The 27,862-nt window shown below is 39.3% G+C and overlaps 1 protein-coding gene across 4 annotated transcripts in view; it reads right to left on the minus strand.

Annotated features, from left to right (window-relative positions):
* Positions 1–11,520: 11,520 nt before the first annotated feature.
* Positions 11,521–27,862, minus strand: part of pam (peptidylglycine alpha-amidating monooxygenase) — a 61,031-nt gene continuing 44,689 nt past the window's right edge. For all 4 annotated transcript variants that reach the window (XM_085464477.1, XM_085464478.1, XM_085464476.1 and 1 more), the window contains 7 exons: positions 27,421–27,624; positions 26,873–26,988; positions 22,434–22,530; positions 22,156–22,206; positions 15,126–15,365; positions 14,849–14,908; positions 11,521–14,145 (listed from right to left, as the gene is read on the minus strand). In XM_085464477.1, the coding sequence (XP_085320603.1) occupies positions 13,967–14,145; positions 14,849–14,908; positions 15,126–15,365; positions 22,156–22,206; positions 22,434–22,530; positions 26,873–26,988; positions 27,421–27,624 (947 nt within the window). In that variant the 3' untranslated portion in view covers positions 11,521–13,966. The remainder of the gene's footprint in view (positions 14,146–14,848; positions 14,909–15,125; positions 15,366–22,155; positions 22,207–22,433; positions 22,531–26,872; positions 26,989–27,420; positions 27,625–27,862) is intronic.

The following is a 27,862-nucleotide window of genomic DNA, read 5'->3' on the forward strand; positions in this document are numbered from 1 at the left end:
TGCGATGGCTACTGACTCGTATGTCTTTGCCCTTCAGTCTGCGCAAACAGGCCTTGCACTGGAAGACAGGCCCATGTGGAACAATGGGTCTGCCCCTAAGGGGCAGTTAAAACAACTACATTTTTTGGAAAAATCTAAGGGGAACTTTTGTTTTACTCCCAGTCCAATCCACTAACTTGGAGAAAGCAAGGTTTATGGACTCTGGATGGCATTACCATGGCCTCCAGGAGTATGTCCTTCAATGCACATATTAATCAAAAATGCATCAGTACTTTCTGCATTTGCACAACAGCTCTAAAATTAGAAACATCCTGTCTCAGAGTGATGCTGAAAAGCCAGTTCATGCATTTATTACTTCTCAGATGGACTATTCATTCACTAAAACTCCTTAACAAGCCTTCAGTTGATCCAAAATGTTGCAGTGAGAGTACTGACAAGGACTAGAAAGAGAGAGTGTGTATCCAAAAGAAAGAACAGCAGTAACATACTACAGCCACCTGTCAGGCTGCAGCTCTGCAGACCCTGACAAGGATAAGAAAATGGATGGATCATTACTGTTATAGTTAAATGAACATCTACTATATTATTTAAAAAATATATTATTACCTGAATGTGACACATGGTGGGGAAGTTTTTCAAACCATTCAGTTAACACACAACGAAAGCACCTCATTATACATAAAAATGCATAAATGAAAAGTATCTAAGGTAAAAATAATTCTTCAGCAGAAAAATGTTTCCCATCAATGTTAAGTTGAATAACATGTTTAAGATCATTTCAAATGTTTTTAATGTTTAGAATCATATTCTATAAATTATATTTTAACAGTGGCTGTCCTGTGAGGACCTCATACTATGAAAATATGATTGTTGTTCATAAGCTCAGAAACACAATCCTAAATCTTAATTTTTCAAAAAGTATATTAAAATTCTAAAAAAACAAAAAGATCAGGTGAATTGAAAGGCTTCAGCAGTGTATTACATACAGTCAACCTATAGAAGGGATTAAAATATGAAAAAATGAAAGTGGAGTGTTGGCAACAGAGCTGGTTAAACATAATAAATTCAAACGTTCTCATAGATGTTTGAAAGCAATGCTGAGCCTGCACCTAAACAACTTCAAATTCAAATTCAAATTCAAATTTTATTTGTCACGTACACAGTCATACACAGTACGATATGCAGTGAAATGCTTAGACAACTGCTCGTGACCTAAAGGAAAAAAAAGAAAGAAAAGGAAAAGGCTATGAATGAGATAGGAAATAAATATGAAAAATTAAAAAGGGTAAATTTAACTAGGAAAGAATAAAATATAAAAATTAAAGTTCCATCCATCCACTTCCGCTTATCCTTTTCAGGGTTGCGGGGGGCGCTGGAGCCTATCCCAGCTGTCGTAGGGCGAGAGGCAGGGTACACCCTGGACAGGTCGCCAGTCTGTCACAGGGCCAACACACAGGGACAGACAACCATTCGCGCTCACATTCACTCCTAGTGGCAATTTGGATTATCCAATTAACCTATCCCCACAAGCTGCATGTCTTTGGACGGTGGGAGGAAGCCGGAGTACCCGGCGGGAACCCACGCAAACACGGGGAGAACATGCAAACTCCACACAGAAAGACCCCGGCCTGATGATGGAATTGAACTCAGGACCTTCTTGCTGTGCAGCAACAGTGCTAACCACCGCGCCACCGTGCTGCCCAAAAAAAATTAAAGTTAAAAATGAAATAACTGTACAACACAAATTAGAATGAAGGGTAAATTTAACTGGGAAAGAATAAGATAAAATATAAAAATTAAAGTTGAAAATAAAATAACTGTACAACAAAATACACAATACACAGTATAGAACTATATAAGAATGTATGAAGAAATATAAATATATAAATATATATATATATATGTATATATACACACAATAACAGCAGCTGTACAAGTATTAACTGGAAATGAAGAATATAGTGACAGCAACTTGCCTGTTTTATTATAGCAGATATGGTCAGAGCTGTCCATTCTGCATCACTGTCATAGCTTTTCTTGCTAATGTACTAAAGAAGTTATTAACAACGTTGTCACACTCCAGCTTCTCTACATCACACATGTTGGATAAGTTGATTAGCCATAGTAAACTGTTATGATGTTCAATCACTGAAATTAGTTTACTTGTTTAATGGTAGCTGTGTTTCCATAGCTCTCAACTTCCCCAGCTCCATTCATTGTTAATGGACTCAACCCCTAGTCAAGCTAATGCTCCCACACCCTTAGAGACATAGGAGTGCTGCAGTCTCTTACAAGATTGAAGTGGACAATGCAAAGTTACAGCAGCAAAAATTAAGAAAAACAATGGAATAGGATACAATAAAAAGAATAACATACTATATGCAATAGAATAAAATACTAAGTTTTCAGAAAAAAAAATGCACTTAGCGTTATTGCACATGTGTGGATGTGTGTATTTGGTCAGCGGCGAAGTCTTTGTTGTAGAGTCCGACAGCAGTAGGAAAGAAAGACCTGCAGAATCTCTCCATCCCACATCATGGGTGCCGCAGTCTGCCACTGAAGGAGCTGTTCAGTGCTGTCAGTCTCCTGCATGGGGTGGGAGATGTTGTCCATCAGGGGATGACAGCTTAGCCACCATTCTCCTGTCATTCCCCACCTTCACTGGGTCCAGAGGGGATCCTAGAACAGAGCTTGCCTTCTGGATCAGCCTGTTCAGTCTAAAGGCTGAATCTACACATTAACTGACAGGCAATCAACTTTATGACAGCAATGTTGAGATGAAAGGAGAGAGATCACTTTATTTTGGTATGGTTTAATTTAATATCTATTTTCAGATTTGACACTTTCCCTGAATGAGACGTCAATGAAAAGAATACTAACAGGGACAAAATAGAGCATATTTCTCCCATACTTTCTGTTAGAGAATTATGAATCAATATGGTTGTCACTGTGCAAGATGATTAGATCTTTAGCAAGAATGCTCACCTCTGTTTTCCACACACATACACACACAAACATCACATGATCACATCACATGCTCAGACACACACACACATACACATTACATGCTAACATATCACAGACGCACACGTCACATGTTCACATGTGAGTGTCTTATCTGTCGCATGATTAATGAGATTTTTGTGTAACCGCTGAAGTTAATAAAAGGGTTGCGAGGGAAGGCTGGAGTTGTAGTTGTCTGGGATCAGGTGAAAAACTTGGAGCTCCAAGATCCTGATCAGGCTTCCCTTGCGCAAGTAAAAACCGATCGAGCTCTAATTGTCTTGCTGTGTTCACGGTGATAAGTCTCTGAGCTAGCAAGGCCTGCAGGTGCAGACCTAACACTTTCTAAATTGGCTCCCTGTAATTTCAGAATTGAATTTAAAATAAAATACCTATGCTACAATTGGTGTAGTCTGCTGGGGGCATGGAGTGTTTCTTCATGGGGGGCTCAGGGGATTAGGAAGCTCATCTGTAACCGGAAGGTTGCCCGTTCGATCCCCCTGCTCTCTCCCTGTCCTGGTCGTTGTGTCCTTGGGCAAGACACTTTACCCTACCACCTACTGGTGTTGGCCAGAGGGGCCGATGGTGCGCTTCTGTCAGTCTGCCCCAGGGCAGCTGTGGCTACAACTGTAGTTTGCCTCCACCAGTGTGTGAATGTGAGAGTGAATGAATAGTGGAATTGTAAAGCACTTTGGGTGCCTAGAAAAGCGCTATATAAAAGCAATCCATCATTATTATTCTTCACTCATCTTTTTTACTATGTGTTTATACACCACTCTGCATTTAATCATCAGTTATTATTGATCTCTGGCTCTCGTCCACAGTGTCTTTTATCCTGTCATCACCCTTACTGTTCACTGTAAGAGAGATACTCCCATACAGATTATGACAAAATTTGATTCAATTTGATTGATGACCCTAATCATGACCTTTTGACCTCCCCCCTCCCCCCCGGAAGTGTGTAATTTGATCCCCTAAGCGTGACGAATTGCATCCGGAGAAGGGAGGGGGGAAACCCCCGGTGCATCCGGAGAAGGGAGAGGGAAACCCCCGGAAGCGCGCCACCTGTTGCGCCACCTGTTGTTGGAAAAAAAAGAAAAAAGTTTTTAGAGGGAGGGAGGGTCTGCGGCAGGGGAGGGGAATAAAAGCAGAGAGGAGGCCGTCACAATTTCTAGGCACAGACGCAAGATGGATCCTTTCATTCTGCAGCCCAGCAGCGTTCCTGTGTACTTGGACGGCGAAGAGATCTGCTCTCCCGAGGCCGCTAGCATGGGAGGCAGCAGCAGCGAGTGGTCCTCGTCGATTATCAGCGACACCCCCGTATACAGTAACAGATCCGAAGCAACCGCCGCTTCACACACTGAGCTTAATTATGAAGCTCCACAGGCTTCTGTGCAAAGACCAGTTTTGTTTACATCATATGCGCTTTAGAAGGCATAGCATAGCATACATTTTCACTGCTATGCATATGATACCCGCTTTTATTGGTTAAACTGCCGGGATGTCTTAGACACATAATGAGCTTTAATTTTCTGCTTCTAAGTTCAGATAGAACTGAGGTTATTGTAACGGGGCGTAAAAATCTTAGAAACACTGTGGCTAACAAGATCCTTACTCTGGATGGCATCGTCTTGAGCCGCCTGTTGTAGTGATTTGGCACATTATAAGTAAACTTGAAACATACAATCCCATAGCACAACATCAACATTTATTTATATACAAAAATAAAAATGCTTTTTCAGAAAAGAATTGTAACTTCACAATTCATCACCGGTTACGTGGGTACATAGGGTAAGTCCTCATCATTATCCCATAGCTGTTCCGGTAATCTCTCAGGGCCTTGGAAGGGTGGCCATGTCCAGTCTACCTCATCAATGTCGGGAGAGTCGCCGAAATACAAAAAATCTTCCTTGTTGTCAGTGTCCATAGTCCACAGCTGTGGTGGTGAGGGGGGTGTGCTCCACTCTGACACTGGTGAATACGGTGCGTCTTCACTCCAATCTTCAAATGTAGGGTTCGTGGCTGGATCTTCAGAGACTAAAGATTGCTCAGTATCCCTGGTACCAAGTACCAAATATGTACCAAGTTCTGTCACTCTGATGGTTGATTGAGCAGAAGGGTTGGAAGATGCCCTAACCCTAACCCTGCTTACAACTTAGAATCTCAGTTCTAAATGAAATTCAGATGTTTTTTAAGTATGGCTAATGTATTAATTGACTTCTAAGGCACACACACACACACACACACACACACACACACACACACACACACACACACACACACACACACACACAACAACAACAACAACAACACCAGCACAGAGAAGAAGAAGAGGGGGTCGTTTTACTACGCATCATAAAAACGCAATCATTCATCTTCCAACTGTATCTTTCTGTTCTGTCTTTAGAATCATTGGTTGTTTACTGAACCATACTTTGGGAGTCATACTGTTGTGATACTGGGGAGAAAAGGGTAAGGTTTGATAGACTAAACCCTTACACACATAACTTGAAAAACCTAAAGAGTGTGTGAGACTGCTAGCTGTGTTGTTCAGTTATAAACTCATCTACAAATGTGTTAGTAAAGAGTGACTTGTACTTCTGCCCCATTAAGCAATGGTTTAACAAATTTCACTGCAAACTATAAAAGGAATCTGGATTTATATAGAACATAGTAGTGATGGATTAAATGCAGGAAACACTAGTATAAGGTGTCTATGGAACAAATCTCCTTCAGCGTTCAAATGACCAAAGTGAGGCCTACAGCCGTTTCTCTCAGTTGGTTGTGTTCAGGGAAAAAGCAGCTAAATACACTGTGACTGCTCCACATTGTTAGTGAGTTAACTCTGGATATCTGTAGGTTTTGTCAAACTTGGAGTGAACAAAAGCAGAAAAACAGTAAAAGATGCAGACAGTGAAAGTCTGGTTTATTTCATGAACACAATGAAACATTTTACAGTCCACAGAGCAAAGTAGCATACATGATAAATAGATACACATAACACGTACAGTGAGAAGTAAAACTGGTCGTCTTACAACATGTTATATTCTGTAAACTTAAAATAACCACAGAAATTAGAGTTTAGTGTTTTAAAGTCATTATTAAAAACATGAGTCAACATTACTGAAGAGACACTTTAACGATGCTTCATATCACCGTGTTTATGATGATAAAACATGTTCTCTCATAAGTAGATGTCTGCGCTGTCACTTGTCATGAAAATGTCCCGAGCCTGGGTTCCTCTTCAATTATCATTGATCATTAATAGGACGCACAAAAGATTTGTTGCATTATCCCCACAAACAACACCCTTTTATAGAAATCATTGTGACACAAATATTTAGATTCTTGCTTCACAATGTGCACGAACTCAAAATCTTTAGTTTCATATTTATAAAGTATCGCAAAGAATACATTTATACCATTGTGTGAGCTACACTTCTTGTAAAAAACTGATAATGCGTTTGAGAAAAGCTCCTGCTGTGACCTTCCTTCTGTGAGGGCACACACACACACACACACACACACACACACACACACACACACACACACACACACAGAGAGAGAGAGAGAGAGAGAGAGAGGGGGGGGGGGGGATCATTAATACAAAGGTTTGAAGCCATTTTTTGGATTTTCACTTGTTGGCTTTAATATGAACAGTCACATAAAATTCATTCCAGTTTTTTTTTTTGCCTTTGCTTCAATTAAGATGTTTCTTTAAATCTACAACAGCTTCCTTTTCAAAAAAGTTTACTGACATAGTAAGGAAGTAGCTAGGGACCTCAGTAAGTATGAGCAACAATAGCTTAGGGACAGTTTCTACAATGAAGAGGATTTCATCATCTGCTGTTCGTCAAAAAGTGCCTTATTAAAAACAATTCAGCAGATCCTCAGAGTGCGGATACAAACTGTTTTCAGCTGTAGAGGTAGAGGTACGCTTCATGTACTTATCAACATACAGTTTAGCAGAGTGGATTAGAGTGCATTGGTGCTTGGGACTCTTTTATTTAGCACGGTTATACCATTGCGAATTTAGCTATATAAATATGCTCAAGAGTCTATCATATGTTTGACATGCAACTAAAAATTCGAAAATATATATTTTTTAAATCAGTAACTTTGCAAATTTAGAGGAAATGTTTTCGGACAACATATGTGTCACGTTTTAAACAGGTTTTGAATAATTAGCACTGACATACAGACATTTATGCCCTGGGTATAACAGACATGCTTACCTTGTGAAAGGCCCTCGGATTTCTTGGAGCAGAGAAAACACTCTGTATTGTTGCTTTTCTCTATTGTATAAGCAGCGCCCGACTGTCAGAAACGCTCTGTGCGGGTAGCAAAGTCGGCTCCAACGCACATTCAAGTGAAAAAATAAAAAGTTAAAACGATATACCTTGCGGCAGTTGTGAAGTGCTGAGGAAATTACTGTGTGTCTGATGGGGTGTTTTTATATAGGTGGGGCTACTTTCAGTTGACCTCTGAGATGTAGAGATAAAAGAGTGTGATGTAAGGAAGAAAGGTGGAAAGTCTTTGGAGACTCTGTTGGTCATGGTTTCTGCTGGCCTCTGACATGATAAGACTAGTTGCATTAAAGCCATTAACTGTTTGTGTATATACACCTTTGGGCTGGGATGCTCTTGATAAGGAGCCTCTTTTGTTTGCTTCATGACTTCTTTTGCAGACTGTTGGGAGCCTAGCTGCACCCCCTCTGTCTAACTGTTACAGAGTGTGGGAATATGTGTTTTTTTAGAAGTATCACAGCTTATTTCTAAAAGAAATACATGTTGTTTGCGGTGCTCTATTTAAAACTATTGGTCTGTGAAACTTTTAGAAACGTGAAATGCCCCTAAAGTAGTTAAATCAGCTATGTGTAATCAGCGAGTCTAACTGTTGCAGACTAGTAGATAATTATAGGACTAGTTGCAATAAAGCCACATTGAGGTTGATACTTTTAGAAGTATCACAGTTTATTTCTAAAGGGATACATGTTGTTTGTGGTGCTCTATTCAAAAAACAAAAACAAAAAACTACTAGCCTGTGAAACTATTAGAAAAGTGAAATCTTCCTAAACTAGCTAAATTAAATGCTGTGTGGGAATACACGGTTTTTAGAAGTATCACTGTTTATTTCTAAAGGGATACCTGTTATTTGCTCCTAAATAGCACTGAAGAAAATGCAAAAGGCTCCTAACTAGTTAAAATACCCCTAAAGTAGTTAAATTAAATAATCTATGTCTAAATAACAGAACTCTGAGACCTATACAATCCTTTAAAAAGAGTTTAATTAAAACACATAATGGTTTCATTAAATAATACTCTATTAAACACATGTGAACTCATATGACCCCTGGACACACACGCACATGCAAAAAGTCCGTTCTCGCGCACGTGCACACGCACACGGACGCGGCGGGGGATAGGGAGGGGGGAAAATGCCCTCGGGGTGTGGGGGGCAAAAATAGGTATAGGTATATTACTACTTATGTACTGTGATGTGCCCACATGGAAAACTATGACATTGTTTTTTGTCTGAGTAATGCTGCCTTTCAAAGTGAATCAGTGGATCACAATAAAAAAAAAAAGGCCAATGAATGTCTAACCTCTCAGAATTAAGGATTAATTTTTACAGCAACTTTAGTATATTTAAAAAAAAACATGCAACATTACACCCAAGGCTGTGCCATATCATATCATTCACAATAATACAGATAAACATTTTTTGTGATATAAAAAAGTCATATTTTAATATTATTGCTATAGAAATGTTTATGTTCCATAGAGCTGTTATTCTGCTTCCTTTGACAATTTAGCAATGAAACAGGGAGCTGTTTCAACAACTTGCAACAAAGCGCAGTCATTTTCAAATATTATCCTGCTTAAGATGGAAATATTAAATTGTGTTTCACTGCTTGAAGCAAAAAACACGACATCAGTGACATCTGAATACGTGGCTGTACTCAAGATGCTAGCACCTGGTGATATGTGACCTAAATATAACACGTCCACCAAAGTGCCACTTGAAAAAAGAATATGATAATCTCCTTCATTTACTTATAATTATTGCTTTTTTTATATTGTTCATTTTAGTTTTTTAAAATATCACAATATAATTTTCAGGCTACATTTACCATCAATGATTTTACCTTCATACTATAAGTATGGTGTATCCAATTTCCTTTTTTTTTTTTTTTTTTTAGGTGCCTTCTTGTGAGGGTTGTCTGTTTTCCACATTCTGCAGTCGTAAAATACGACTTAGAGGCGGATATTTGTTTTACTTTATGGGCAACAGTTGTCTGCCCTTGTTCTTGCTCGTGACAAAACTCGCCTCCTGTTGACAAAACTCGCCTCATGGTTTAAACTGAGAAAAAAACTCTTTCCCACAGAGGGGGGGGCTTTAATAAACTTATTCGAATATGAGCTTTTTCCACTAAGGCTTATTTTATGGGGAGATGTACGAAATTATTTACCGGGTTACAAGCAATGATAATATCGGCTGTTGACTCCTCAGCGTCATCATTTTCTGTCTATTGAGAAAACCCATTGTAAAAGTAATGAAGAAAAAAACTCTACCGCTGTCTCATTCCTCCTTGACCCGCGGTGTGTGTGTGTGTGTGAAACAAGATCGCCTGTCACGGCAATTATGGTTTGTTTTTCAGTCCCTTGTAAAAAGGGACTCTCAAAAGGAAAAGTAGTATTCAAAGAAAAGTATTCACTAAGGGATATTTATTCATTTTTACACATACGGGGTAGGCAGCCTGTAGGTTACAAGCGGATAGAAAGTTCTTCTTTTCATCACAAGCTATGGTGTAGCCTAAAAATGCAATTTGTTGCTAGGCTGATCATCTTAAAGGTTTTTTTTACTGCGTCTGTATTATAGGAAAATAAAATACTATTGAAAGAAACAGTTCTCTACAGGAAGTCACTCTTTTTTTCCCATTACAAGCGCCGGTGCAGCTTAAGAAAGTAAAATGACATCCGCTATTGTAAAAAAAATAAATAAATAAAATACAGAGAAAATTGTCATAATATTGAAACAGAATTCAAACTATGAGTTTGTGGAAAACTAACTGCCGCTCTGTCTCTCTATACAGCACAGAGTCAACTGCTGCTGCATCACCCCTATGCTTCAGCAACCATACCCCTCCCCTCATGCTTAAGGAACATGACGCATCAGGTCTGAAAATGACTAGACACTTCCGGAGTATTTCCGGTAGGGTCGCAAGGTCTGGATCGAGGCCTTCCATAGTAAATATGCTGTATTTGAATATGTCATACTCAAAGCCTTCTTTCCGCGGAGCGGCGGTTGCTTCGGATCTGTTACTGTATACGGGGGTGTCGCTGATAATCGGCGAGGACCACTCGCTGCTGCTGCCTCCCATGCTAGCGGCCTCGGGAGAGCAGATCTCTTCGCCGTCCAAATACACAGGAACGCTGCTGGGCTGCAGAATGAAAGGATCCATCTTGCGTCTGTGCCTAGAAATTGTGACGGCCTCCTCTCTGCTTTTATTCCCCTCCCCTGCCGCAGACCCTCCCTCCCTCTAAAAACTTTTTTCTTTTTTTTCCAACAACAGGTGGCGCAACAGGTGGCGCAACAGGTGGCGCGCTTCCGGGGGTTTCCCCCTCCCTTCTCCGGATGCACCGGGGGTTTCCCCCCTCCCTTCTCCGGATGCAATTCGTCACGCTTAGGGGATCAAATTACACACTTCCGGGGGGGAGGGGGGAGGTCAAAAGGTCATGATTAGGGTCATCAATCAAATTGAATCAAATTTTGTCATAAGCTGTATGGGAGTATCTCTCTACTGTATATTCCTGCCTCTCCCTCAGCCTGGTTCTGCCCAAGGTTAGAAAGGAACTTTTCTTTCCACTGTCAACAACTGCTTGGTCAAAAAGCATAGTTTGTTTGTTGGAGTTTTCTCTCTACCATTGCAAGCTGTTTACCTTACATTATAAAGCCCATTGAGGTGATTGTTGGCATGATTTGGCACATTATAAATCAAATTAAACTGAACTGAATATCACAGCAAACCAAAAGAGAAAACTACTCATTAGGTAGTTCAAACAACAAAATACATAATAAGAAAGAAAGGTCAGGATAGGTAAAACCAATGCGTATGGTGATTTTGACAATTTAAATTTAAATAAAAACAGGTGGAAACTGCCTAAACTGTGTAGAGAACTACAGTCCCTGAACATCAGACTTTTAACTATGTGGTGTCATTATTTCAACCATCAGCAATACAAAAGCCTGACTCTGTAGGTCTGTTAAATACTCCTGACCTATCACAAACTCAAAACAAAACAAAAAAAAATCCCCATAGTGATGTAATTCAGTGTTAAACATTTTCCTGTTCACTTTTTTTAAAAATTTATTTGTCATATCCTAAAGGTTTTCCAAATGTAGTCACTAATTGTGCAAACGCAGTAGTCATTCAGTTTGCATCTCAGTATCTCTTGTATCAGTTTGAACCACATGACAAGTGTTCTGATCCTACAACAACCATGATTTCCACAATGCTTTGCAAACACTTTATTACACAAATAACAGTTACTGAAAATAGTACTCTTGCAGCAGAACCAGTGTGTCACAACTAATATTACAGCATTCACATGTAAAACATGGCACCGTGTTAGGAAATCAAACATTATGATATACTGAGGATAAATACAAAAAGAAGTGGTGCAGACTACATAAAAAAGGAAAAAAGAGTAACTGTAACTAAACCTCAGAATCCTGAACAAACTTGAATATTTTGAATAAACAGAAGTCTTCCTCCACTATCTTTGAGCTTCCAGTATGTGCATGAAGTGTGTTCAGTGAATTTTCCTTAATTAATACACATTAATTTGGACTTCACTTGTTCCGCACTGCTGCCATCAGACTGAATATGTCTTTATTGATTTTTACATATAAATGCTTTTATTGATTAAGTCAGAACACCCAGTTGGTTTAGGCTGCTGGGTAGAACAAGACAAAACAAAACCATATATATTTTGTGTATATATATATTTATAAGCTGGGTTTAGCGTTATTGAAACTTGAGAAGTGGTTCTTCTAAAGCAGGGGTAGGGAACTCCAGGCCTCGAGAGGCCTGCAGGTTTTAGATGTCCTTGATCCAACACAGCTGACTTAAATAGCTAAATTACCTCCTCAACATTTCTTGAAGTTCTCCATAGGCCTGGTAATGACCTAATCATTTGAGTCCGGTGTCGTGACCCAGGGTGAGATCTAAAACCTGCAGGACACCGGCTCTCGAGGACTAACGTTCCCTACCCCTGTTCTAAAGAATGATTAGTGCACAGAGATTCAGGTATATATGAATTTATACACTATAAAATTTTCTGAAGGGAAATAAAATCACTATGATACAAGCTCTACTGGCAGCAATTTTCATCCCATGGTATGTGTTGTTATGGCACGTGATTAAAACAAAAGGCAAGACAGATGCAAAGAGGCACAGGATCATGTGTAAAAAAAAAAAAAAAACTGATCCAACTTAAGATTAAGTGAAAAATTGAAATGATAATGAAACGGTGTAAAATCATTGTGTTTAAGGGTAGAAGTAACCATATGTCAACCACTAACATGGTGACGATAACAGTGTTTGCGTCGTCCACTACATTTCCTTTTCAATGCAACAAGCACAATGACCAGCAAAAGTGGCAGTAAGTAGGTTACCATATAGATAACACAATAACTGAAACTGCAAACAAGATCAGATGTTTTAAATTTGGGAAACTTTCCCAGAGAAAGCAATCTTTTATGAACAAGTAATTTATTAAGTGATATTATCAAATCATAATATAGTGACCAACAGATTGAATAAACTGATTAGAGAGGCTGGCTGTGTGATTGGCTGCAAACTGGACACATTTGAAGCATTGGTTCAGGTTGTCACCATTGTCCATTATGGATAATCCTGACCAATCACTGCACCAGCTACTCTAACAAACAGATTTAGCTCTGCTGCTACAAAAACAGATATAGGAAATCTTTTATATGCCATCTCCCTCTATAACACTATATATGTCTGACCATACATTATTATAATTATAGTTAGTCATTTCAGTGGCTGTAAAAAAAAAAAGAATTTCCCAAATACAGGATTAAAACATTTTTTTCTCATCAAATCTCATATGCAGTGGGTTTCACCACACAAGCAATTTTTATTCAAGTGAGTGTGATATTTAAATGCATCTTGTGCAGTCTCTGTCTGGTCTTGCGTATTATTACAAACATTTCATCAACTGTTGTTGTGATTTGGTGCTGTATAAATAAAACTGAAAAAAATGAATTGACAATATTTCTCTATTTCACACTTCAAATCAAACAATATCACATGAAATGCCACTTTTGCTAAAAACTTGACAAACAGAAAAATGACAGAATTCATCAGAGTATTTTTTCGCCATGAACAGCAAGAATATAGCTGGCGAGGAAGCCAAGTCCATAATGACTAGAGTGAGAGCTACATTATGGTGCAGGACAGTTGGAGGCTGATTAATCACCATCAAGATGAATCCTTTGTTAATAAAACAAAGGGAATGCATGTTAAAAAAAAACAAAACAAAAACACTGACTTTGAAGGCAGACAGCAATCTAACATCAGCCTTTAACAGCTAATGGGGAAACGATCTCATTCTTTTAACAGATTTGCATTGTTATTTTAAGGCCAAAACCAACTCCAGATTTTTCAAAAATATTGTTAACAATCTCAGTAAAAGCAGGTTTGATTTGGGGAAATGAAATGAGTGACACTGTGACATGAGTAGATTATGCCAGAAAAGACTGTATGAATACCATAGCTGAATTAAATAAATAACTTATCAAAATATTTTTACATACAATAACACACACACACACATTGGCAGCTGGTACAACAGTTACACATGTGATGAATAACTACATCAGCGATTTTAGCAGAAGGTTGGTGGAAGGTTTGCAGTTGGCCCCAGAACATCTAAGAGGAGGACTGAGGCGGCGGCAGAGCAGAGTATTCCTCATTTTCAGAGTCACTGCTGTCCTCATCATTTCTCTCTTGGTCACTGCCTTCAGTACTCAGCTGGTCAAAGCCCTGACGACTATAACCCTTATGGGATGGAAAGAAGTTTCCCAGATTCAGACTGCCCACTGCTTTACCTAGTAAAGGTTAAATACCAGAGAGGAGGAAATGAAGATGTCAATATGACGATAAAAATCTACAGATTTAAGAGAAATAATTCTCAACTTAGAATGATGGCTTCAGTTTACACACTGGCAGTGCATTATATTGAGGATATTCATTCATCCCTGTGTAAAGCTATGGTCAATAAGATGATGACATAAGAGAGGCTCTATTTTCATTTTCTGAAATGTTTTCTAGCCTGGTCATGCCTTCAACAGACACTAATGAAGATGAATGAACACTGCTTTAGACATAATGTGGTAAAGGAAGGGGCAGAAGAGGGTTAAATGTTAAAAGTTTGTACATATGACTGACATTTTACAATATTTTTCCTTAATAATGGTTTAGTATCAAAACATTTTTTTTAAAGAAGACAAAAGAGAAGAAAGAAGGAAGAGTGATAACCTAAATTTGTGTTGGTTACAAGTAAATGGGTCTTAGCTAAAACAAAGTCAATAAATGATCTTCTCTCATAGCCTGTCGGTACTGCAAAACTATTGTTTTTTTGTGACAGCTGAACTTTACAGTATGAGCATACTACTGGAAATCCAGCTGAATATATTCGGTAGTTAGTATATCTGACAAATGAAAAAAATACATGAAGTATCTTAAACCTTATATTAAATAAAAACGAAGTCTGGTATTTATTAAATATTTAATGTAATGTAAACAACATACCCCTTATTTTTCCCAAAATGCCTCTCACCGAGCTGGGTTCAGATTTGACCTCATGTTGATCTGCAAATGTTCAACAGTATTACCTTTAATGTTCATTGACTGTTAAGATAACCAAAGACAAGAGAGGAAACAGAGCAGAACAATGTGCACTGACTATAGCAAGAAGACAATGCAGTCAACAGTAGTTAAAATGGCCTAATTTCTATCTCATTTGTTGTTCAATATTAAAAACGAATGGATTTTCTGCACAGACTCCCATGGGTGTTTTCATACATACTTTTTTTCCTCCAGGAAATGAAGACTCCTATGGAGATCACAACAACCAGAGGAATGAGCAGCAGGGTGGTGATGATGACTGGGAGTACACGCTCTCCTTTGTTAAGCTTAGCTGGACTCTTCCTCTCTTTGTCTGCCTCTAACTGTGGTTGAGTTTTTTGGACCACAGTTTGCTTCTCTTGGATGGCTGCGGTCTTTGAGGTGTCTTGCTTTACCTTAGTTTGGACAACGGCGTCCATTTCTATAGTGAGAGACATATTCTAGTTATCAGTGTTCCTTTTACACCAGTTCTGTAAAGCCTCAAAGATCCCAGCAACCACAACTGATAAGTGTGTGGCTGTAGCTCTGGAGGTAGAGCAGGTCACCTACTGATCAGAAGGTTGGTGGTTCAATCCCAAGCTCCTCCAGTCTGCATGCCAAGTATCCTTGGGCAAGATACTAACCCCAAGTTGCTCTCCGATGCATCCATCGGAGTGTGAATGTGGTTAGACAGCACTCAGTTTGGAGACAGTGCTTGTGAGAATGGGTGTAATTGGGTAAATGTGAGAGAGTAGAAAAGCACTATATAAGAATCAATCCAATAACAAAGGTATTTTTATCACAAGCAATTGTGTCACCAGTCAACTGTGACGACCTTATGATACGTTACTTCCTTTGTGATGCCAGCTGAAGCAAACCTTTGATTCCTAGGTCTAGGCTGCTGGGGGCTTCCGATGACGAGTGTTTCTTATTCACTCATTTGTTTCACTCACAATGTGCTTACTGTTAGGAATAAAATGATTAAGTAAAGCTGTTTTTGTGATTTATATACATTTTGCAATTGTGACCATTAAGAGTTGGCACTCCATGTAATAAGGGTCAAAAGCATCAATTCAGTGCTATGATTGAATTGAATATTAGTTATTATTAATCTCTGGCTTTCTTCCACAGTTTTTCTTTGTTCCTCCTCATTCTTCCTCTCACCACCACGCAGATGGCTGCCTCTCCTCTTTAAAAAAAAGGGAGTTTTTCCTTTCCACTATTGCCAAAGTGCTTGCTCAAAGCGGGTCATCTGATTGCTGGGGTTTTCTCAGTAGGATACAATAATCTATTAACTGGTCTGTCTGATCATTATATGATTTTAACTGTTAGGAAATTGACTAAAAAACAACTGCAGTATTTTAGTACAAACAACCCTGGCCATGTAAAGACATTTAATCCCAAGTCTGAAACTGTAAAACTTGAACAGGAGTTTGCAAATTGCAATTGGGATCATCTTATAAAAATAGATGATTAAATTTGATAAATTAGCTTTTTCAAAGCAAGCAGATGATTGGTTTGAGTCGTATCTTCTTCAAAAGAGAGCAGAGTGAGGGTTGATAAAGGAAAGTCATCCATGTTGGAAAATAGAATGGGTATTCCTCAAGGATCTGTTCTTGGCCCATTGCTGTTTAGTTTGTTTAGGTGATGACTGGCGTCTTACTACTGGCAACGGCTCTATTCATCAGACTATCCTACCTGGAAGACGGCAGAAACCCATACACAAGCCGAGATAAGAGATGGACACACGACAACTTCCATCTAATGGACATGATACAAGACTAAATCTATCTGTGGATGAAAATTGCCTGATACAGATACGTGCTTAACAGGACCACAGAGAAAGACTGCTACGTGTGCTCACACATAAAGAGCACATCAAAATACCTAACCATATATGGGAAACACGCTGGAACATGTGCACTAATTCTGATCTCTGATCACACCTTCAGAATGACTTGTGTAAACTGCACATCAACATCAACATCCTCATCCAGGAAGGAACGCTCTCAGAATTGCTGTAATGCAACATCGAGTAGCACTGGACATGATCCTGGCTGAGAAAAGGGAATTGTGCGTCTTATTCAACACCGTGTGCTGGACCTTCATACCAGATAATGTACATTCTTTAAACCATGGCTTCAGATGCCATAGAGACTGTTGATCGGCGTTGGACTTTTCCTGATTTTATTTTATTTTATTTCATTTCATTTTGTTTTGTTTTATTTTATTTGTTTTATTTTGTTTTGCTTTTCTTTACTTGTATTATACCTTGTTTAAAGGCTGTAATCCCATAGATGATAAGTTTATTACTCACAGCATATGCAGATGTACCCGAACCGATGAAGATCATGAAGTCTTTCTTTTCCTATTTGTAATATGAAGATGAAGTGCAACTAATGATGTAATAACTGTAAATGTGAAAGACAAGTAGTTACTTACTGATGACTAGTACATTTCATTCTCTGTTCAACAGGTGGGAATGTCAAGAGATTTTTGTTTTTACATAATTTGATCAGCTTCATGAAATGTGTTTTTCTTGTTTACTAAGCAATCTAAATGTCTATGTGACTTTTCACCTAATAACTTCTATGATGAACTTATCCAGCTACCGAACCACTTCCTGTTTTTAGAGAACAGATGTAGAAAAGGGAAATAACCCGTTGCTTTGAGTCTGTGCAAAGACCTGACAGGAAACTGCAGGTTTGCAGAGCGTGCTTTTTCAGAAGTGAAGCTATAATCTTAAGTGTGTATGCGCTGATTCTGTTGATTCTGAGTGATGTTGTTATTTTTACACACACATACACATACACACACACACACACACACACACACACACACACACACACACACACAGACATGTATAAAATAAAGTACGCAGGCAGTTGCGGCGCGCAATTCGCAGGGTGCGTTCGTTGCTGCCCACGCGTGTAAAAACGACTGCAGTGTTTGTGTTTTCTAACTCAGGTGTCTAAGCTGAAGAATTACAGGGTGATTTAAAGAAATCCCCTATCAAAATGCTTTGCCTGCCAGTTGTCCAAAAGCAGTGCTGGGACTAACACGTTATTAACTTCATCATTATTGTGGTAACGAGCACGGTAACTAGTTATTATACTAAAATCAGGAACGCGTTAGTCGTTACTGGGATTTAGATAGGGTCATTGTTCATTACTTTGTGTGGTGGCTATGCGGAGCTTCCACAGATTCAGTAACATTAGCAAGTGGTGGAGGCCAGCAGGTGGATGAGGGAAAGGGGACGCAGGAGGAGCAGAGACCTGAGGCGGCCGCGGGGCCGAGTGTGAACTGAACTTCAGGTAAGAAGTTATGACCTGCAGTCTCTCTGGGTCAGATATAAACCAAGTTTAGGTGGAGTTTATTTTCGTTATGCTGACTTTTTCCGTACGGCGTACTAGCTAGCATGCCGGAGTTTCTATACAGCTCATTTTGTTCATAAGGTTAATTATTAGAGTTGCCAATCGTACCGTAAAAAACAGAATCGTCTCGTATTCAGAGAAAATATTACGCGTTTCGTTTTGAGGTGAAAAGGAGCACGGTTTGTCCCGTACTTTAGCTACAATAAAAAAGACACAAAGCTGGAGCTGCACAGCTGCCTCTTCTCCTCTCATTCTCTCCCCTCCCTCTCCCGTTTCTACTTCAGTCACGAAACTGACCAATGATCAGCTGATCGGCTTTTCTCTCTTGTTTGTTTATCTCCTACTTTGCGCTAGAAAGAGGAAACCAGCGGATGTCGCGCTAAACAACAGCAGCACGTTTAAGCTTGATTTTTTATGCAATTTTTGCAAAGCTATATGTGGAAGGAAACTGTGACCTAGGCCAAGCTGATGGCATAAGATGTAAGTACAGCTCATCCGGTTTCATATGCAAAAAACAAAAATTGCGCTAGCTCACGTGGTTGCAGTGCTACCGGGATTTAAAAATAGTTACGCAAAATGGAGCATGTCCGCTCCGACCGGCTTTAAAGGGTTAATGTATAAATAGGCTGGCCCCAGAGTGTCTTAATAGATACACACAAAGACAAGATATAGTAATTGTATTACTAGGAGCATGGTGAACAGCAACTGCAAGATATCATATTGCAGATCTAAATTTGTTCTTTCAGCATTTTCAATAGAGGCTTGCCATCTGTTGAACACACTTCCAACCAGTGATGGGAATAACGGTGTTACAAGTAACGGCGTAACGAGTAATCTAACTAATTACTATTCCTATCGTTACAACGCCGTCACAGTTACTAACAAGAAAATGCAGTCTGTTACTATTTTTCAACAAACAGACGGTTGAAGCTGTGTTCAGCTTACCGCATCTTATATCAGCTGCACGGAAGTAGCTGACTATGCAAGTAATCTGGACGCTACAGCTTTAACCATCTGCGCGCGCTCCCGCGGACGATAATCACGATCACTGTCTAGCACAACACCTGGAACTCAGGGGGCAAAACAATCGCATAAGTGCTCTTGTTTGACTGAGGAAGAATAAAGTAGTCGTGGTAAGCCAATCACATGACCACTTAAAGACAAAGCAAGAAGATGATATATACCAGTTTTTAAATTGTGTTGATAGGCCACGAGTCATGATAAACAATATATACGCAGCGTTTTTTCCTCAATAGTTTCGTCACGTTTACTGTCTAAGGACAGTGCTAGCAAGCACTCTCTGCTTATGACAAAACAAAAACCAAAAAAACAGGGGAAGTTTTAGGAGTGACGGCGAGAGAGAGAGAGAGAGAGAGAGAGAGAGAGAGCAGAAAAAGAGAGAGAGTGAGTTTTATTTGTGATGTTTAGCATGTTTGGAGTGTGTAGTTAATGTGTTGTCTTGCGTAGTTAGTGTGTAGTGTTGTGGATAGTTTTGTGTAGTGTTGTGGATAGTTTTGTGTTGTGTTGTGGATAGTTTTGTGTTGTGTTGTGGATAGTTTTGTGTCGTGTGTCAGAACAATGAGGCGAGTGCTGTCTCCAGGTAGAAAAAGGAGTGATACACCTGCTGCTGTCAAACCTGCACCTGCGATGTCTTCTTTATTATAGTGGACAGAAATTATTTTTTTGGGAGTGGCACAAATAATTTGTGTGGCATCTTATTGAATGCAGAACAGCTGATTGTTCTGTAAATAGTTTGAAATGGTTATTTATTAAAAAAATCAAGGTAAAAGGTAAATGGATGCAATAATGGATAACTTTGTTGTTTGCAACACTTGTGCATAGGATTTTAAAATTGACAATTTATACTTGCATTTAAGGTTATGAAATATGATTCATTAAACATGTTCGTGGTTGTTAGAGTATAACCTTTATAAAAATATAACCTTTTCTACTCTGATTTTATGTTTTTTGTCTGATTTTAGATCAATTGTGTTAATACAGTATGTCAAAATGAAAACATAACTGTAAATTCAGACATGTGAGGTTGTGCTGACAAGGATGATACCAAACTAGGCAAAGTAAATAGTTTTTAAAGGTAAAATGTGGAGGGAAAACCAAAAGTAGTTCAAAATGGCCAATTATACCCTGGACCCAGAGGGTTAAACGTTTTTTTTAAAGTAACACAATAGTTACTTTTCAAGTAATTAATTACTTTTAGAATATTGTAACTAAGTTACTAACTCAGTTACTTTTTTGAAGAAGTAGTAACTATAATTAATTACTTTTTCAAAGTAACTTGCCCAACACTGCTTCCAACTACGTAATGATTTTTGTTATTGCTTTTGTTGTTTTTTCATTTATTGTCTATTAATTGTAGTTGTATTTATGATGTATTTTGGTTTTATGAAAATATATGTTTTATTGTAAAATGTATGTATTGTGATTGTAAGACCAACAAGGGACAATGGTTGTTACTATAGCTATAAACTTATGCGTGTTACATCAGTTTCATGTTTTGTACTTGGACTATGTTAAACTGCACAGTCCTTTTTAAAGAAATAAAACAATAAAAGCCACAAATACCATTCTGGTGTAATATAAATAGAATTGAACTGGATTGAAAAATTCCTTGATTCCTTAAAAAAATCCTTGCCATATATATAAATATTTCAGGTCTAAAAAATGGTATATAGCTGTTGAAAGAAAGAGGGGCATCCTAGTTAATGGAAAACGCAAGACATAGGTGAAGGAAAGCGATTTCACAGTTTTTCTGTGATTGCCTTGTAGCCTTCCCTGACAATTTCACTATTTGGAATTCTTAAACTTCCTTTCTTGTAAGTGTGATGGATATCACCTTAACACTGTTTCAGAATGTCCAAAAGCAGTCATGTCATGCTGTGGAATTCTTCAAAGGTTGTAGCAATGGTACATGGTGACCTTAATCTGACATTAATATTCAAAAATATCCCATATAGGCAATGAATTTTGTATTCTGAATGCGATTATAGGCAGCATGGTGGCACGGTGGTTAGCACTGTTGCTGCACAGCAAGAAGGTCCTGAGTTCAACTCTTTCTGTGTGGAATTTGCATTTTCTCCCCGTGTTTGTATGGGGAGCGTGAATGGTTGTCTGTTTCTGTGTGTTAGCCCTGCGACAGACTGGCGACCTGTCCGCGGTGTACCCCGCCTCTCGCCCTATGACAGCTGGGATAGGCTCCAGCGCCCCCCGCGACCCTAAAAAGGATAAGTGGAAGCGAATGGATGGATGGATGGATGGATGAATAAATGAGATTATATACCTTAGAAGACATTATGCTTTGCGCTAAGGCAATGCAGATGGATTGGTTCGTATATAGTGCTTTTCTACTCTGAGCTCCACTCAAAGAGAGAGCAACCTGGGGTTAATATCTTGCCAAAGGATATTTGGCATGCAGACTGGAGCAGACTAGGATTGAACCACCAACCTTCAGGTTAGTCGGTGACCTGCTCAACCACCTGAGCTTACAGCCACCCCCCTTAAGTGCCATCTATACACTATGATTGTGATATGTGAGCGAGTGATATGATTCACTCGTTGCACATTGCTTGCATTGGTTGCTAGTACACATTCCAGTTTCCTATGCCAAAAGTGTCAGTCAACATTTTCCTTTGATCTCATTAGGTCGCAATTTAAGTGGTTGCCTCAAAGTTAGGAAACTTTTAATTTGAAACCTTTTTCTTTTCAAATCACTATTTATTCCATCAGGCATCACTAGAAGTCACATCTTAAATGTCTGTGACTCACTGTTATGAATAGCTGCCTGCCCCTTATGGATTCAAAGATTATGTACCTGCTGCCTCCAGGTATCCAATTACTGACCTTCAAGTTCTTGAACTTCAATTCCAGCTTTCTTGACAGAATGATGCAACTCTTGAAAATAAAAGGTAATAATTAAAACAAAAAAAATAATTGATGTATACAACCTAGTACTACTGTTCATCTGCAAAGCCAACAAAGAAGCAACCATAATTCAAGTCTTATAAGTCCAAAATAAATTAATCAATCAAAATTGGACTTAATACCCAAACATACTGTATGATAGATTTTGCTAGAACAATTAAAAGTTGGCAGCATTATTTTGATGAAGATAAACTTACTCTCTGTTGTAAACTTGTAGACGGATTTGCTGCTGGCATCCCCAACAAAAACACTGCCATCCCTAGTTTCAGCTATATCGTGAGGCATTTTGAACTCCTGCAATTGAAAGAGAAACACAAGTCACTTAAATTCTAGACAACATAATGACCCACCATTAAACTTCTTAGTAGTTTAAGGTGGGTCACATTATTGTGTGGTCCACACAGTAATGTGTGAACCACACACATTACTGTGTGGTTCAGAATGTACGCAATACTTTGGACAACTGCAAACAGATTTAGCTAAAATTTTGTTAACACTGGGATGACGGAAACTCAAGAGTTTTCTATTGCAGGAAAAGCATTAACTTAAACTCTTATCATGGTAATAGAAGCTGAACTGAATCTGCTCATTTCCAGGTTTTCTTCAACAAACTGACTCTTGTTCACTCTTTCAATGATATTGTGGCCCGGGGCATTGTTGGAGGCAGAGTGGTTCAAGGTTAGGTGTGTTCACGGGGATGTTCACTGTAGTATCCTACAGTGCCATTGCTTATTAAATTTAAGGGCAAAATGCATAGAGTGAAAGCTGCAGTTGGTTCGCACTTATTGCATTTCCTGATTCCGGGAACTGGCCCGGGTTTAATAACCTGTTGGGCCATTATGTGACAATGCGACCATGACAGTGTAGTGTCTGCACTGTCCTGGTCCTAGGTCATTTGACCCAGTGTTTTAAGTTTTCTTGTGTTTTGATTTTGTATTGTTATTTATGTTTAGCTCCACTTTATTACTCTTGAGTTTATTCTGTAGTGTCTACGTGGTTTTGTTTAGCTTTTTGATTATAGATTGCCTCTTTTGTCTTTGCCCTTTATGTCTCTCTCTGTGTGTCAGTCTTTGTATATTTTGTCTGAGTTCTTGTGTCTGGTTTCCCTTCCCTTCTCATGTTTCATTCTATCGTCCCCCTGCTTGTGATGTTTATCAATGTTTCCCCAGTCTGTCATGTTTCTCTCGTCTCCTCTCACACTCCCTCGTGCTCTTTCGTGTTCCTTTGCTTCCTCTCGTCTGCCTCTCCTTCACTCCCGTGTCATGTTCCTCAGTTTCCTGTTTTGTCATGCAGGCCTTATGTCAAGAGATTTTTGTTTTTATATAATTTGATCAGCTTCATGAAATGTGTTTTTCTGTTTTTTAAGCAATCTACATGTCTATGTGACTTTTCACCTAATAACTTTGTGATGAACTTATTCAGCTACTAAAACCACTTCCCGTTTTTAGAGAACAGATGTAGAAAAGGGAAATAACCCGAAGCTATAATCTTAAGTGTGCATGTGCTGATTCTGTTGATTCTGAGTGACGTTATTTTTACACACACACACACACACACACACACACACACACACACACACACACACACACACACAAGACCTATAAATAAAGAATGCAGGCAGTGGCCAGCCGCAGATCTCAGAAGTGACTGCCCACGCGTGTAAAGACGAGTGCAGTCTTTGTGTTTTCTAACTCAGGTGTTTTAGCTGAAGAATTACAGGGTGATTTAAAGAAATCCCCTGTCACCTTACATTTACATGTTTGGTGTGTCTAGTTTTACTTGCCCTGTGGTGTCATGTTAATTCTTGTCAGCTGTGTCCCCCGTGTGTTCTCACTTTTCTCATTAGCCTTCTGTGTATTTACAGTGGCTTGCAAAAGTATTCGGCCCCCTTGAACTTTTCCACATTTTGTCACATTACAGCCACAAACGCGAATAAATTTTAATGGAATTCCACATGAAAGACCAACACAAAGTGGTGTACATGTGAGAAGTGGAACGAAAATCATACATGATTCCAAACATTTTTTACACATAAATAACTGCAAAGTGGGGTGTGCGTAATTATTCAGCCCCTGTGGTCTGAGTCCAGTCAGTTGCCCATAGACATTGCCTGATGAGTACTAATGACTAAATAGAGTGCACCTGTGTGTAATCTAATGTCAGTACAAATACAGCTGCTCTGTGACGGCCTCAGAGGTTGTCTAAGAGAATATTGGGAGCAACAACACCATGAAGTCCAAAGAACACACCAGACAGGTCAGGGATAAAGTTATTGAGAAATTTAAAGCCGCCTTAGGCTACAAAAAGATTTCCCAAGCCTTGAACATCCCACTGAGCACTGTTCAAGCGATCACTCAGAAACGGAAGAAGTATGGCACAACTGTAAACTTACCAAGACAAGGCCGTCCACTTAAACTTACAGGCCGAACAAGGAGAGCGCATCAGAAATGCAGCCAAGAGGCCCATGGTGACTTTGGACGAGCTGCAGAGATCTACAGCTCAGGTGGGGGAATCACCTGAACAACTATTAGTCGTGCACTGCACAAAGTTGGCCTTTATGGAAGAGTGGCAAGAAGAAAGCCATTGTTAACAGAAAACCATAAGAAGTCCCATTTGTCCCAAACTAACACTGCACATCACTCTGAACACACCATCCCCACTGTCAAATATGGTGTGGCAGCATCATGCTCTGGGGGTGCTTCTCTTCAGCAGGGGCAGGGAAGCTGGTCAGAGTTGATGGGAAGATGGATGGAGCCAAATACAGGGCAATCTTGAAAGAAAACCTCTTGGAGTCTGCAAAAGACTTGAGACTGGGGCGGAGGTTCACCTTCCAGCAGGACAACGACCCTAAACATAAAGCCAGGGCAACAATGGAATGGTTTAAAACAAAACACATCCATGTGTTAGAACGGCCCAGTCAAAGTCCAGATCTAAATCCAATCGAGAATCTGTGGCAAGATCTGAAAACTGCTGTTCACAAACGCTGTCCATCTAATCTGACTGAGCTGGAGCTGTTTAGCAAAGAAGAATGGGCAAAGATTTCAGTCTCTAGATGTGCAAAGCTGGTACAGACATACCCTAAAAGACTGGCAGCTGTAACTGCAGCAAAAGGTGGTTCTACAAAGTATTGACTAAGGGGGCTGAATAATTACACACATCCCACTTTTCAGTTATTTATTTGTAAAAAATGTTTGGAATCATGTATGATTTTCGTTCCACTTCTCACGTGTACACCACTTTGTGTTGGTCTTTCACGTGGAATTCCAATAAAACTGATTCATGTTTGTGGCTGCAATGTGACAAAATGTGGGGAAAGTTCAAGGGGGCCGAATACTTTTGCAAGCCACAAATGCAGAGTTGTCCGAAACCAACTCCGGGGAAGAGTAGGATGATTCACCCCACGGAAGATTTCCACTAGAGCAGGCTTGTGACGACACCCTACACCTGAGCTTTTGACCAAGGGATTGAAATTGATGGTAACTTTGTGCGCCCTGAAGCCATGTAGACACATGCTTTGTATTAAATAATTTATCGAGTAAGTCGTGACACTCGCATATGGGTAATGACAAAACTTGGGGGCGAATAATGGCCTGATTTTATTGGCCAGGCATCCAGGTGAATTTGTGCCGGTGGTGTGCATCCTGCCTGGAGCGTCAGATAGTTAAAAATCCCGCCATTCCAAAACCCCCTTTGCTCTCGTTACTATTGATGGAGGTCATGTTCAAGTGCACTTGCATGGACCTCATTGGGCCATTTCACTGGAGTGCATGCGGCTTTGTATTAGTTCTGATGGATTATGCAACACGATGTCCTGAGGCCGTGCAGTTGCTCTTTCAGGTAATCTCCTGAGTTGGTATCCCGAAAGAGATCTTGACTGAACAGGGCACATGTCTTGCACACTAAAGGAGCTGTAGGAATTACTGGGCATTAAATCTGTTTGGACCAGTGCCTACCACCTTCAGACTGACAGGTTGGTGGAGCGGCTGAATAAAATTTTAAAGTTGGACTTGATTAAGGAAAACTGGGAGGAAGGTCCAAGCCCAGCGAAAAATGAGAAATTCAATACGTCCTGGACCTGAGAGCAAAGCTACACAATCTGGGGAGGTTATGATGGGAGAATTTGCTCCATGTCTAGGAATTTCAGCAGCGCCTGTACAACCTAAGGGCTAACGTTTTCACCAGGAGATAAAGTGCTTGTGTTACTCTCATCTTCTAGCTTGAAATTACTCACCAATTGGCTACATGAAGGGTCCTTCCTTCATGTCACACAGCGACATGGAAAATATGTTTCACTCCTTTTTGCAGCGGCCTTCTTGATGTCAGATCTGTAGCATGATGTCTTGATAGCTCAAAATCCACTAAAATATTTTTAGACAATGTTCCCTAATCACTTTGACCATTCACCATAATTGCCTTCCAGCAACTGCCTACACTTCCCACAAAAACATAAATCAAGTTGAAGGAATACTTGGGAGAGAAGAACCAGAGGCACAGGTACAAGGGGACATAGAAATAGAAGTACTTCCACAGAGATCTTAAAATAGCAGATGCAGGCAGGCTTTTGATTTCAATAGACCTGTTATTAGAACATTTTGGGGGGGAAAGAACCTTTGATTGTATTAAAAAGTGTTTTTACCTTTTTGTTAGGGCTAAAGGTGTCCAAAATATCCTTGGTTGAATAATCTATAACAAAACCTCTAATTGGAACTGGACGAGATAGCGATTCCCCATTTACTGCAAAAATCAAGCCATCTTCACATAGAAGAAAGACAGACACACGCACACGCACACACACACACACACACACACACAAATTGTTAAGCATGTATACATGTAAAGCAGGAAGAGAGTTGTTGAGTAATAAAATAAATAAAAAGAACTCTTAAAATGAATGCATCTTGGATATTAGTTCCGAGTACGCATAAAGCTTGTAAACACCGGATCTACATATTTTTGCTAGAGGATGTCATCATGACCTAACACAACAAAGGATGAACATTGATTAACATTAAAAAAAAAAAATAATATTGAGGACACCACTTAGACTGAAAAGTAAAAAAAAAACTGCAGAAGGTATGCACAAAAATATATTTTACAATAGCTTATTGCAGTAAGCAGCAAGAAAACAAGCTTAAGAGGAAACAATACGACTACTGACTTCTACTGAGTATTCAGTAAACTTACCCCCAGTAGGGCTGTAGGAGATAGCAAACACTTCCCCTCCAAATTCATCTTTTTTAATTTCCTTGACAAACTCTCCAGTTTCTGCTATAAAGCACTGGATGCGTCCATTCTCTCTATCTGCCACACAAATTTCCTTTTTATCAGGAAGTAACACCAGGCTGTGGGGAATATGAAAAGGTATTCGCCTTCTCCTGTCTGATGAGCCTATAGTCCAAAAAATAAGACAAGGTTAAAATAATGTAAATTGTGTCTGGAGACACTATGGTAGCAGTAATCTCTTAACCTTCTGGATCTATTTATGTTAGTTTCATAAATCAAGAAACAGCAATGTTTGCAAATACAGCTTTGCATTTGAAATTGATACATGTATACTCCACAGCTAACACAAGTATAACTAATTAAAATCTCCACAAAAACTTGTGTGGCAGAATAATAAAGAAAT

This window comes from Copadichromis virginalis, linkage group LG7 (assembly GCF_057382275.1).
Source record: "Copadichromis virginalis isolate Kocher_CV1m ecotype Utaka linkage group LG7, C_Virginalis_male_GT1.1, whole genome shotgun sequence".
Classification (NCBI taxonomy): domain Eukaryota; kingdom Metazoa; phylum Chordata; class Actinopteri; order Cichliformes; family Cichlidae; genus Copadichromis; species Copadichromis virginalis.